At 35.8% G+C, this 12,738-nt stretch overlaps 1 protein-coding gene across 1 annotated transcript in view; it reads right to left on the bottom strand.

Annotated features, from left to right (window-relative positions):
- The window catches only part of Rpgr (retinitis pigmentosa GTPase regulator), a 33,472-nt gene extending 21,005 nt beyond the window's left edge, over positions 1-12,467 (bottom strand). The window contains exons 1-7 of the mRNA XM_077793831.1: positions 12,391-12,467; positions 9,173-9,298; positions 8,652-8,744; positions 7,201-7,263; positions 5,955-6,113; positions 4,393-4,542; positions 787-945 (exon numbers count right to left, since the gene is read on the bottom strand). Of these exons, the coding sequence (XP_077649957.1) occupies positions 787-945; positions 4,393-4,542; positions 5,955-6,113; positions 7,201-7,263; positions 8,652-8,744; positions 9,173-9,298; positions 12,391-12,418 (778 nt within the window). The 5' untranslated portion in view covers positions 12,419-12,467. The remainder of the gene's footprint in view (positions 1-786; positions 946-4,392; positions 4,543-5,954; positions 6,114-7,200; positions 7,264-8,651; positions 8,745-9,172; positions 9,299-12,390) is intronic.
- Between the last annotated feature and the right edge of the window lie 271 nt (positions 12,468-12,738).

The following is a 12,738-nucleotide window of genomic DNA, read 5'->3' as shown; positions in this document are numbered from 1 at the left end:
TTTCAATATATTGACTAGAATCCTAAGAAATGACATGTCACACACCAAATATGAAATTCAGAAGCCAAAAGTGACATTACTATTAAGGTTCTAATTTTTGTTAACTATAATTTAAAAACTTACCACTTTTTAATGAATTACTATAACAATGTAAAATCACAAAGAAATCCCTAAGTTATATATTGTGATTATCACAAAGAATTATCAATGACGTGTTGAAAATAGCATGAACAGGAAGCTTCTCCAAAAGAAAGCATTTTAGGAAAAATAATATCAACTTTAGATAAATAAGTAAATATATATATGAAGAAAACTGTTTGTCCTTGAAAATGAGCTAAAACAACATTATTTGCTGACATTAAAGGTAATTAAGGCCATGAAGATATCAATTATGTTAGCAGAAACAATTCGACAAGATTCATTTTTTTCTACTTAAAAATTCTTCCATAGGCCAGCAATGTATATTAACTATAGAGTTAAAAGGTGGGGATCTTAGATGGAAGGCTACTTCCATAAAAAATCTAAAAGAATCGAGCTCATAAAAGCTAATAATCAAATGGTGGTTGATAGGAGCTGGGGGTGGAAGAAAGGGGAGATGCTATACAAAGGTCACAAAATTTCAGTTATACAAGGAATATTTTAGAGATCTGCTGTATGATATGCCTATTATACACTTAAAATTTTGCATAGAAGTTAGATCTTATATTAAATGTTCTTACCACAGTAAAAAAAAATCATCAAAAAAATGTCATGAGCCACCCCAAGAAGCAGGGATTCCACACATACCTGTGAGAACTACAGTATGCCCTCCACCACAAGCTACTTGGATCACCTTCTCAGGAATTTTATCCACCAGCTGGGGTATTCTGTGATTGATTAGCATCTGACTGGGAAGACCTAACTTTCCATTCTCAGGTTCTCCAAATGTGTACAGTTCACCATCCACTATTGAAGAAGGAAAAGTAGAGTGATCAATGATGGCATAAATATGAATAAAACAATGGTCTTGTTAGTATATGTTCTCAAGCTCCATAAAAAATTTAGACAATGAAAACTTACTAAATTTGACCTTTATTGAGATATTCTTACTATATGGTAAAGAAAGAAACTAGATTTTCTTTTCCTTGATTATTTTACTTCAATAATCTTCATGAATTCATGACTATCACTACTAATAAACCACCAGAAAACAGTTTTAGCTCTTTTGCAAAAGATATCATCATCTGATCATTTTTTTTCCCCAGTGCTTAGGAAAGAACCCTGGGCCTCCCAAATGCCAGGTTAAGTGCTCTACCACTGAGCCATACCCCCAGCCCTCTATTTGCTTTTAATAAAGCAGATGACTAGATATTAAGCTCCCATAACTACACAGATTTTTGTTTTTATCATCATGGTATCCCAGAAACCCAGCTGTCAAGCACAAGAATTTAATGAATACTTGTTGAATATATGCTTTCTAAGAAACTCATTTTAGAAAACTCACTTTATTTGTTAAGTACAAATGTCGACTGATTCTTAAGATAGCAGACTTTACAGTTAGATGGCACTTTCTCCAGACTCTCTTACCCTAGGAGCTCCTAACACTTATGACTGCCTTATATGTACTAACACTAATGATATGCTTTTGTATTATTCCACTTATAACACTATATTATGACTGTGAGTTTCTTGAAAGGAATTTTATAAATTTCTGTAATACTGCCACTTACTCATTGAGTCATACTGAGCAATCACTGTGCCTGTAAAATGGGAATAAAAGTACCTATGATATAGGGTTGTTATTTAATAGGAATAAGTTAATTAATGCATTCAGGAATACTCTTTAGAACACACAGTCAGTGCCCAGTTGTTATGAGTTGCTACTACATTCTCCTCCTCCTCATGTGGGTTTAGAAAAACTGGGTGCCAACAAAAGTCCTTTAGGCCTATAGAGTCCAAAGATCAAGGTCCAAATTCTGGTTCTGCAACTCAGCTGCAGCATCACCTTGAATAAAGCATGTTCTAAACCTGCTTCTACATATGTAATCAAGAAACACCACTGCCTCTCTCACAGAGTTATCATGAGATTAAGTGAAATGTAATTTGTACTTGAAACACGTTGTAGATGGCAAAACCTTATACATTTTGGAGTGAGTTGACTGTAAACTCTGAAAGATAAGCACTTGCTTTAATCAACCTGGCATTGTAAGAAACATACTTTAAGATGACTTGTACATGGTAAACTGCTGAATCATTTCTTACAGTGTCAATTTTTTAAACCATTTACACCTATAAAGGGTTAGAAAACACATTTCCTGTAGCTATCACTAAGACCCTCTTTAAAGGTGAAGGTAAGTGCTTTTATCTGTATAAAACATTCAATTTAACTTCAAATTCTTTTTCTTATTTATATATAAAAATAAAATAATATCATGATAAAGAAATAGTAATTTCATCTTACTCATTTTTACTTTATTTGAGCCTACTAATTTTTATAAAATCTGGATTCCTCAAACTACCTACCTGGCTCTGATATCTGCCTTCTCCAAGATTATGACCTTAACCACCCTGCCATATGTCTCTTCTCCAGGCTCTGAAGCCTGTTCCACACATCCCTGCCCTGAGTCCCCACAGCCCCAGCTCTTATATTCTCTATTGTGTTGCACATAATTCCCTCTTTACTATATGGTCCATTGGTTGCAATGCTCAGACCCCAACTATTAACGCATCAGATGAAAGACATAGAAATCAGTGATAACACCTGAAAAATCCACATATTTTATTTCAAATATTTTAAATTAAATATTTTATATAATTTAAAACTATGGACTTGAATTTAGAATGTGAACATAAGCATTCAAATACACAAGTAAATTAAAAATTTGTAGGAAGCCTTAAATGTGACTATCTCAGTGATATGTTCTGCATTTTTATTAAAAATTAAACTCTTCTTTTTGGTCTCCCAGCTTGACATACAAAGACAAAAAGATAACTACAGTCCTTTTCTATACAACATTTTTATCTATCATGAAATATATATTAAGTAAAATCTCTTATACTTGGGTTATTTCCAAGATGTGTAAAAAGTTGCTTTTAAACTATTAAAGTCATAAAATAATGGCTAGTGTGAAAATTACTCACAATTCATATCAGTTGTTATAAATGAATCTCCAGCAAAATGTTTAGTATAACAGTTCACGGTATATACATTTCTGTGAATATACTAAAAAAAATCTTCAACTGTATACTTTAAATGGGTGAATAGTACAGTATTTAAATTATATCTCAATAAAGCTATTTTTAAAAAAAGATATAAAAACAAAAACAAAATAACTCAATATAATGCTTGCTGGCTTAAGATAACAATTCTATGTATTCCTCTAATGGCTAAAGCAGAGTTTATTAATAAACTTGGCTTGCTCCCTTAGTATTTATTAAGTCTGTGCAATAAACCAGAGATACAGTGATGAACAATACCAACAGTCAGGTTTGCCCAATCTTGGTATCACGCTGCTACCAATCTGTTGGTAACTCTGGGGGTACTGGGATTGGTCAGTCAGCACTTCTAAATTTCAATCTGTAGTATACAGAACAAAGAGTAAACACTTATTTATTTTTTAAATAATTTAACCTTTATTTTTTATTTATTTTTAATGTGGTGCCAAGGATCGAACCCAGTGCCTCACCCATGTGAGGCAAGCATTCTACCACTGAGCTACAACCCCAGCCCCAAGAGTAAGTATTTAAATAAATATTTAGAGAGGTATCTAAGAGGGTTCACAAGACTATTTTCTCTAGTAAATTAGATGGAAATCCATAACCATACTTTTCCTATTATTAATAGTGTAGATGCAGACTATAATAGAGCCCAACATTTCAAATATTTTAAGGCAGAAGAGATTGTCAGTAGGCCCAGAGAAACTGGAGATGCTGAGAAAAGTCCCACCCAAGGAAACTATTTCATACTGAGCTCTCTTCCTTTTTGATCTAGTCTTCACCTCACTTCCCATTCATTTACTTGAAATAATAAAATAAATGATCAGTACAAAAGAGTAGAGGTAGGTTAAGGTACAGAGGCTCATAGGTCTTTTTTTCAATGCCAAAGGGATTTAAAAAGCTTGAGAATCAATATTTAGAAAGGTTTCAATTATATCAATTGACATAACATTCAATTATATCAATAGACATAACATTCACCTAAAAAGCCAACATGTCAGAGAGAATCTAAAATTACAAAATTTATTATAGAAATAGAGAAATACTGTGATGTAAAACAGATGGAAATAATTTCATTACATGGATAACCATGGCACTATTTCTACAGAACTGTAGAATATGTTAATATAATTTTATTATTAATTGAATATTTCAGAAATGAGAGATAATGTGATGAATCCAAAATGTTCTGCTTACTTGTTACAAAAGCTGAATGGTAATATCCACAAGAGATCCAGGAGATTGGTTTCCCAATGGTCACTTGATGAGGCACACACACATTACTCATATTTTTTAAACCAATTTGCCCTTCAGAATTGTCACCCCACATAAAAAGTATTCCATCCTCTGTAAAGAAAACACAAGGAGAGAAAAGTTTTAAAAGGTAGTAGGGCTCTGCAGCTATTGTAATTCCAACAGGCCATTTATTTTTTTAATTTAGAAAAATTATATGTCTTAAAAGAAAAGTACCAAGACAATTATATCAGCTGGCTACTAAAGAGTTCAATTTCTATTATGAAATACATCAGTAACAATAAAAAAACAGAGAATGACATGATTGTAAATCTCTTTGATTATGTTCATACTTTTATCTCGATAGCAAACCCAGGATGTCATTTCCTATAATCACCTTGTCTCATTATAATGTCTCTAAACAGAAATATTTTCCTTCTTCCAAGCAGTCTACCTGCCACTGAACTGAGAGCCAGCATGAGTCATACAAAACATCTCCAGAACAAAATAGCAAGTTCCAGGTCAAAAGTGAATGGAAGACCTTGCTCTTGAGAACACTATATAAATGTTTTAAATGAAGAAGAAGAAGAAGAGAAAAGAAATATGTTTCACTAATCTCTTTTCTTTATACCTGAAAACACAAATTCTAGTTTCAGAGAATGAGGAGATATATTACCATATCTAGCATCTCAAAAACATGTTCATTTATGACTTTTCTGATAAGGGTTTTCAAAGTTGGAAAAAGTTAAATTAGGATAAAAAATTTAGAAAAGAATTACTAATGCTTATTTGCATTAATTTTTTATTAAAAAACTTTAAAAATCTTTGAAGTGGTTTAATAATAAAATGATAACTGAAAACTAGAACTGAAAGAAGAATATGAAAAAGCTAACTATCTGGTTGACAAAACTGAAGAGAAAAGCTTCAGATACAACTCTGACTTTCCTAATAGAGCAACACTGGACATTTATAGTCTCCTATTTGGAACAAAACAGATAGCAAACAGCTTCAGTGACACCAAGGTGATCTTGAGACCAACTTTTAAAGTTCTTATATGTGCTTTTGACAGGGAAGGCTGAGATATGCAATAAACATTACAAACCATAATATTTTTATAACGTATGCCCAACAGGTTTCTATAGATTGCTTCTGATTAGTAACTTCAGTTAAAACTGGAAGTATATCAGCACACAATTAAGATAATATTTCAGATTATCTAAATTAGTAGATGGATAGTAGAGCTTAAAATTTATTTACCAATTACCTCTAAATATATGTTTATATCCCACTAAAAATATATTGAAAAATGAGGCACACCACATTACTCATATTTTTAAAACCAATGTGCCCTTCAGAATTTACACCCTACATTAAAAAGTATTCCATCCTCTATAACAAAAACAAATGTCTTCTGAAAGCACACAGTCAATGCAAGAAAATTAAATGACAATGCTGTCTTGAGTTTACCAACTTGGTATATCTTGGTCTTATCTTGTGTCCCAGATTGAAATTAAAATACATCTTACCAGTTAGGGCAGCTGACGTGTTAGATCCAGCAGAAAGCTGTTTAATATTATGCTGGGATGTAAAAAAGCTAATTCGATGAAAGGTGTTTCTCTCTTCAGTGTCACCAAGTCCCAATTGCCCTTCATTATTTCCTCCAGCTGCATATACACTGCCTCCTTCTGTACACGGAAATGAAACATTGTAATACTATAGTCATCTTGCTTACAAGACAGGTTAGTGTATACCAGATATTCCCTCTATTAACAGTGAAGAAAAGTATAAACAAAGGCAGACTGGTGAGGAGGAGCTGAGGCAGAGAGAACAGCCTAAAGATAGAAGCAGCTTAGGGATGGAGGAAAGGAAGGAGTCAAGAAGAACTGTTAAGTAGTCAGGAACTGCTAATTGTTAAATTTGTTGAAAATACTTTCCCTGGGTGCAGTGGTGCATGCCTGTAATCCCAGAAGCTCTCGGGAAGCTGAGGCAGGAGGATCATGAGTTCAAAGCCAGCCTCAGCAAGGGCGAGGCACTAAGCAACTCATTGAGACCCTGTCTCTAAATAAAATACAAAATAGGGCTGGGAATGTGACTCAGTGGTTGAGTGCCCCTGAGTTCAATCCCTGGTTCCCCCCACCCCACCCAAGAAAAAGAAAAAAAATACTCTCCACTGATTGCCGTAGCACCTTTGTCAAAAATCAGTGGGGCACATATGTGAGAATCTATTTCTGTACTCTATTCTATTTCATTATCTTTCTCTATCTTTTTGCTAATGCCATGATGTCTTGAATATTATAGCTTTATAGGTCTTGAAATCAGGTAGTATCAGTCCTATAATTTGGTCTTTCTCAAAATTGTTTTGGCTGTTTTATGTCCTTTGATTTTCCACATAAATTTTAGAATCACTTTGTCAATTTCTACCCCCCCCCCACACACACACAGCCTGTTTGGATTTTGACTAGAACCACGCTGACTTTGGTTGGCTTCCACTTACCCTCAGTAAGGAAGAGGTAAGAACAAGAACAGAAGCAACTAGATCTTGAGGTGTGCCTATAGGTAAGGAGATGCTGTCCCTTGATATAATTTAACAAAGGCTTTTTCTTTAGTCATTTAACATTTATCTGCATATTTACAAAGGCAAACATGTACTAAACACATCTATCTATTGCCAAGGTACCATTTTCTATTAATTTTATAAACCCCAAAACATTACCAGAGTGAGATCTCAGTTCTCAAAGCCGGGCAAGAAGTCATACCAGTTAAATACTATACCTGTTGAAACTAGGGTGTGGTTCCTTCCACAGGCAGCAAGTTTTACTTTTTCAGGTTTAAGAGCTAAAAATATATGAATATGACAATTAAAATATTTTATGGTTATGAAAATAATAAATAGTCCAGGTCAAATGGTAACTAAATGGTAAAAGAAATTGTTTATTTATTTTGGTGTTGGGGATCAAACCCAGGGCTTTGTGCATGCTAAGCATGTGCACTACCACTGAGCTACATCCCCAGCCCCAGAACTGAGATGAAAAGCAGGTTTACCTGATTCCAGAGTTGATGTTCTTAACTAGTTTTGCATTATAACACAGTGAGTCACTGAAAACAGTGAGTCAGTGGGTCTGAGGTAGGGCTTAAGTATTGGTATATTTTTAAAATCCCACAGGCAATTAAAAGATGCCACAATCCACTGGATTCTGTTGTGCTGCCTCCTCACCAACCTGATCCATTACCTAACCTGCCATCACCATTATCAAGCTCATCTTTTACCATATCCAATGGAAAACCATAAGTCCAATATTCATAGGCATACACCTATGTTAAAGTTGTTCATTAATTTATCTACATATTAAAAAAACATTTCTAGAATATCTTCTAAGTGCTGGGCATAGCATCTACACAGATGATTAAAAGCCCCTGGTCTCAAGGATCTCCTTTTAGACTATTAGATAAGATATTAAAGAGTAAGCACTATGGGTACCGTGAATAAAGCATTTAGCAGTTTGACCATGTGGAATATTTCAAAAGTCCCACAACAATACCTATATAAAGAACATGGATAAGATAAGCTTGCACCTGAGATTCTGAGCTGCAATTTAAATTTTAGGTAGAAAGATAAAGAATACTGTTCTAAGGAATGTCTATCACCCTTCAAATTTAGTTGATGTTCATGGTTATACCCAGAGGCTTTGCTTGTAACAGTTAGAAAGGTTTTCTGGGACAGTCATGATTTCAGATGTTTAGTCCTGAAATTCTTGCACACTCGTACTAATCAATCCCAGTCTTAATGTTTTGTTCAGTTCATCTACTCATTATGTACTACAGCATAAAATATGTTTTACAAAACTAACAACTACATATGACCATGATATATGAGAGCTCAAAACTCTAGCACATTATAATGTCTGTTATCTATGTATGCAATAACAGTAATATTTAAGTAGTTTTACAAAGAAGCAAAAAGAGGATGTCCAAATGTAATACTGTAAAATCACGACTTCCTTTGTGATCCCTGGGTTTAAAAATCAGTGTGATTTTTAGACTTTACCACATAAAAGTAGGTTTGAATTTCATATAAAGTTCTGATAATATTTAACTGAATGTTACAAAATGAAGAGCTAAAGACTTTATCATTTATGACATTAAAAGAACTACACAATCAGTATGGAAGTACTTTATGTAGTTTGTTAAGTATTTAAAGTGATAAAGAAGACAAGACCCCAAACCTTTGACACATGTTGGCTTGCTGATGGTTGACTTTGATCCTAATCCTAACTGACCCCAGTTGTTACTGCCAAACATGTACAATTTATTATTTCCTAGTGGGAAGAAAAGAGAAATAACAAATTAAAACACTCTTCAAATAAATAATGTGAGATAATATTATCACATGACAATAAAAAAGTTATGCCTAAAAAAGTCACTAATTTTCTATGTTAAAACATATTACCTTCAATGTATGACCATATTTTATTAGTAGCTTCTAAGATTATACAGCAACAATTTTTATTATATTGAAATAGACTTATTTGAAGAAAGTTGTATGTATAGGAAATCATATTTTAATTAAATATATTAAAGTAACTTAAAATCAAAAGACTCTTGATGGAATCAGTTTGTGAAGAATTCTCTGGCAAAGTAAAAAACAACACCTTTTATTATCTTCAACATGTTGAAAACACAGCACATCTATACTATTTAGAATTCTCAAAGTATTATTGTTCTGATTAAGGATTGTAATACTAACCTGTAACAATAGCAGTATGTTCATCTCCACATGAGAGATATGTAGGTATGTCATGTTTAAACCAGAATTTACTGGGCATGTTTTCAGCAAATTTAGTTTTTCCAAATGTAAACACAGCACCCGAATCTGCAAATATAAGACAATTTCTATTTAACAACTTTTAATATGCTGCCAGTTATGAAAATACACTTTTAATAATATATCTACACAAATCCCTGTCTCATGACAGTTCTACCTTTACTGAAGCACTCTTTAGGGGGATGGTGGGGTTACTATGGATTGAACACAGGGATGCTCTACCACTGAGCCATATCCCCGGCCCTTTTTCATTTGAATCTTGACACAGGGTTGCACTAAATTGGTGAGTCTGCCTACAAACTTGCAATCCTCTTGCCTGAGCATCTAGAGTAGATGGGATTACAGCCATGCACCATCATACCCAGCTTCAAGCACTTCGAGTTTTCCTTCTTCCCCCTTAATTCAGTCTTACTCCTTAAACGTCATTCTAGTTTGACCTATAAAATCTATTAGTGAGAAATATATTATCACAAAGAAGTCAGTCATCTATTTCTAATAGTTCTGCTGTCATCAGGTAGACATCTGATCCTGGGAATGAGCTGGTACAATGTGTGCCCTATTTACTCTGGTTAACACCTCAAAGTCTGGTCCCTGGACCAAGAGCTCTTTTCTACATTCAGAAATAGGGCAGTATTGAGTTTCTTCATTAGGCTCACCAGGACATTTTAGGGGAGGATCTATATAAGTCAGTTTGAATTTTCTTTGGTCCAGTTTTTCCAAAAAACCTCCAGTGTTCTCATGCTAAGGGAAAGGAATGTAACCACAAATGGTCAACTCTTTATGTGTCTATTGGTAATCACCACGAATACCCATAAAACCAGGGTCAAGACAGAAACAAATTATTTACACAATACCTCTTTCATTTGTACTATGGGACAGCAGCTAAACAAAAAGGCTTTAAGTGTAATTAGGTATTCAGATTCTTACTCTGAATAATTAGCTATGTGATCCTGAACAGGTTACTTTACTAAGACTTTGATTTCTCGTTGATGATTAGTCTTTATTTGATAGTGTCTAAGTACCAATATTCCATCTTATATACCCTGAATCTCACACAGGTATAAGCAGGTTAGTGAATGAATGTAAAATGCATTTATAATAGTGTAAATACAGGGCTACACCAATTTCATAGGGTTGTTTTGAGGGTTAAATGAGATAGTATATGTAAAGAATCTAGTATGTTGCCTAGAATGGCCAATATTTGTTAGCCCACAGCCACCTTCATAAACACTTCCTTTATTCTAAGAGCTGGAAGTGATCATTGGTTTCTCTGAATTATGAGATGTACAGAATTTATATGGCAATTAACTATGCACTATTAAGCAACCTCTCCAATCAAATCATTACACACATCTTTTGTTGCTCAATATTTTGTTTTCTCACTTATATTCTAAAGTTTCAGAGAGTGTAGATTGTCCTCAGTACCCATACTCCCTTACACAAAGTGGTCCTTTAATAAACTTCAATTATTTTTAAGTCTGTTACCTTCTTACACACATACATTCATAACTGTTTTCAGGTCATCTTAATGGTGAGCAGGCAGTCAAACATAACTTTCAACACTCTTAATGTTAAAGATAAGATTAAGTATTTAACAGAGAAACTTTTCAGTTTCCTGCCGATTTTATTGAGAATTGAGGATTCAGTTTAAGGATCATGTATATAATGAAAAGATTCTCTCAATAGAACTACTCAGGAAGCTTCTCATTAGTTATAGAGATGTTTTTTTTTTCTTTCTTTTACCATAAGCTCTGTAAGGGAAAGAATGGTTTATTTTGTTTCTTCAAACACTATAACAAAATGCCATGATTCTAGGAGATTGGGGGCAGCAATGTAGAAATTTAATATTCTTAAATTAAGTCATTACTTGATTTGAGTAGTATTCACAAATTGTTTTGGCCCAGTACCATTTTGAAGAGAGACTGAAAACCCCTGTAAGTTCCCAATAACCATTTAAATACAAACACATGCCTGTACTAAATAGGCCAGATCCAGCTTCTGAGGAAATCTCAAGGAGGATCATCACATAAACTAATTGGTACCAGAAAGGAAAATGTAGCAAATGTAAGTATTAATAATAAATATCAATGCTCATGAGACTAGCCACTATGGAAAATCTTTTGAGAATCCTTGTGAAGCATCACACTTCAAATTAATAATTGAGAGTTGGGAAGCCAGGATCAAGAACAGTTTCCCCAGAATGAATCACTGAACTGTTTTGTCCTGATTCTCCAGGAAGCCTCCCTCTGCCACCCCACCCCAGGCTAGGGTTTAGTGGCTCTGTTCTGGTCCCCTGGCATCTATTGTCAAACTGCTCTGTTACTTTTTTTTTTTTTAATTTCTTGTCAACTTTCATAACTCCAGGAGGCCAGGAATCTAAGAATGTTTGAGCCTGGAACATGGCACAAAATGCAACACATATTTCAATGACTATAATTCTGTTCTAGTCAGTGCTTTTTTTAAATTCAAACTGTTGGTCGTGATCCACTAGTGGGTCAGGAAAATCAATTTAGTAGACTACGACCAGCATTTTTAACAAATGTATTATAGAAAACTCCGAGAGCATCTCAAATGGTTATAACAAGTAGTGCTTCGTGAAACGTCTATTATGTCGTAGAAGGTACAGGTCACAATGTCAAATGTATTTCAAATCGTAGAGCTGATGGTGGGGGTCTTAAAAAACAAATAAACCCCAAATCACTATCTCAACCTTTCCTCTTCTCCAATTCGTTTTTTCCACTCCCTTTAACCCGAACCCCCTCATCAGCTCCTTTTTTACTGCGCTGAATATGTAACCGGGTCCTGCCGATCTCCAAGGCGCCCAAGTCTGAAGCCTGTCGTACTTCGGGAAGTTTGTAGTGAAGAAAAAGGTGTCCCCGCCTTGGAGAAACTCATCAAACGTTTATTTAAAACTCAGAAAGTCAGGAACCCTTTTCCCCACTGTCCCCTGTCCCGTCCGTCCCGTCTGATCTTGTCCCCTCAGTTACTCGCGGAGGCCGGGCAAGAGATCTGGTCTCAGTCCGGTCGCTAAGCCTCAGGCCTGTACCCCGACCGGGCCCGCCCGGAGGCGGAGCCTGGCAGCTCGCCCGCCCGCGGACCCTCCCTCCCGGCCCGCCGCCACCGTCGAGGGCGCGACTCACCGGGCACCAGAATCTCGGGCTCCCCCATGCCGAGGACCGTAAGGGAAGTCTCCGTCAGTTCTGGGAAGAGCGCGGGGGCAGCTCGGGGGAGCTTAAGGCAGTGCCTCAGCCACAGTGCGGGCTTCTGTACCCCCGGGGGCCCCCATAGCGACCCTCTTGGCATTGGCCGCTGCCGCGCTCCCGGAAGTCAACAAACAGCCGCTATGGGCAACGGAGGCGGAGCGTTAAGGCACGAGGCGGGACGGGCGCCCAGTGTGGGACGGGGGAGGGGAACGGAGGCAGGGTGGCCAGTGCGGCGCAAGCGCAGATGGCAGCGGGCGGGGCGGAAGAGACCGCGCGCCCTCTGGC

Source organism: Urocitellus parryii, chromosome X (assembly GCF_045843805.1).
Source record: "Urocitellus parryii isolate mUroPar1 chromosome X, mUroPar1.hap1, whole genome shotgun sequence".
In the NCBI taxonomy this organism is placed as follows: domain Eukaryota; kingdom Metazoa; phylum Chordata; class Mammalia; order Rodentia; family Sciuridae; genus Urocitellus; species Urocitellus parryii.
This window is presented reverse-complemented; position numbering and strand designations above follow the sequence as displayed.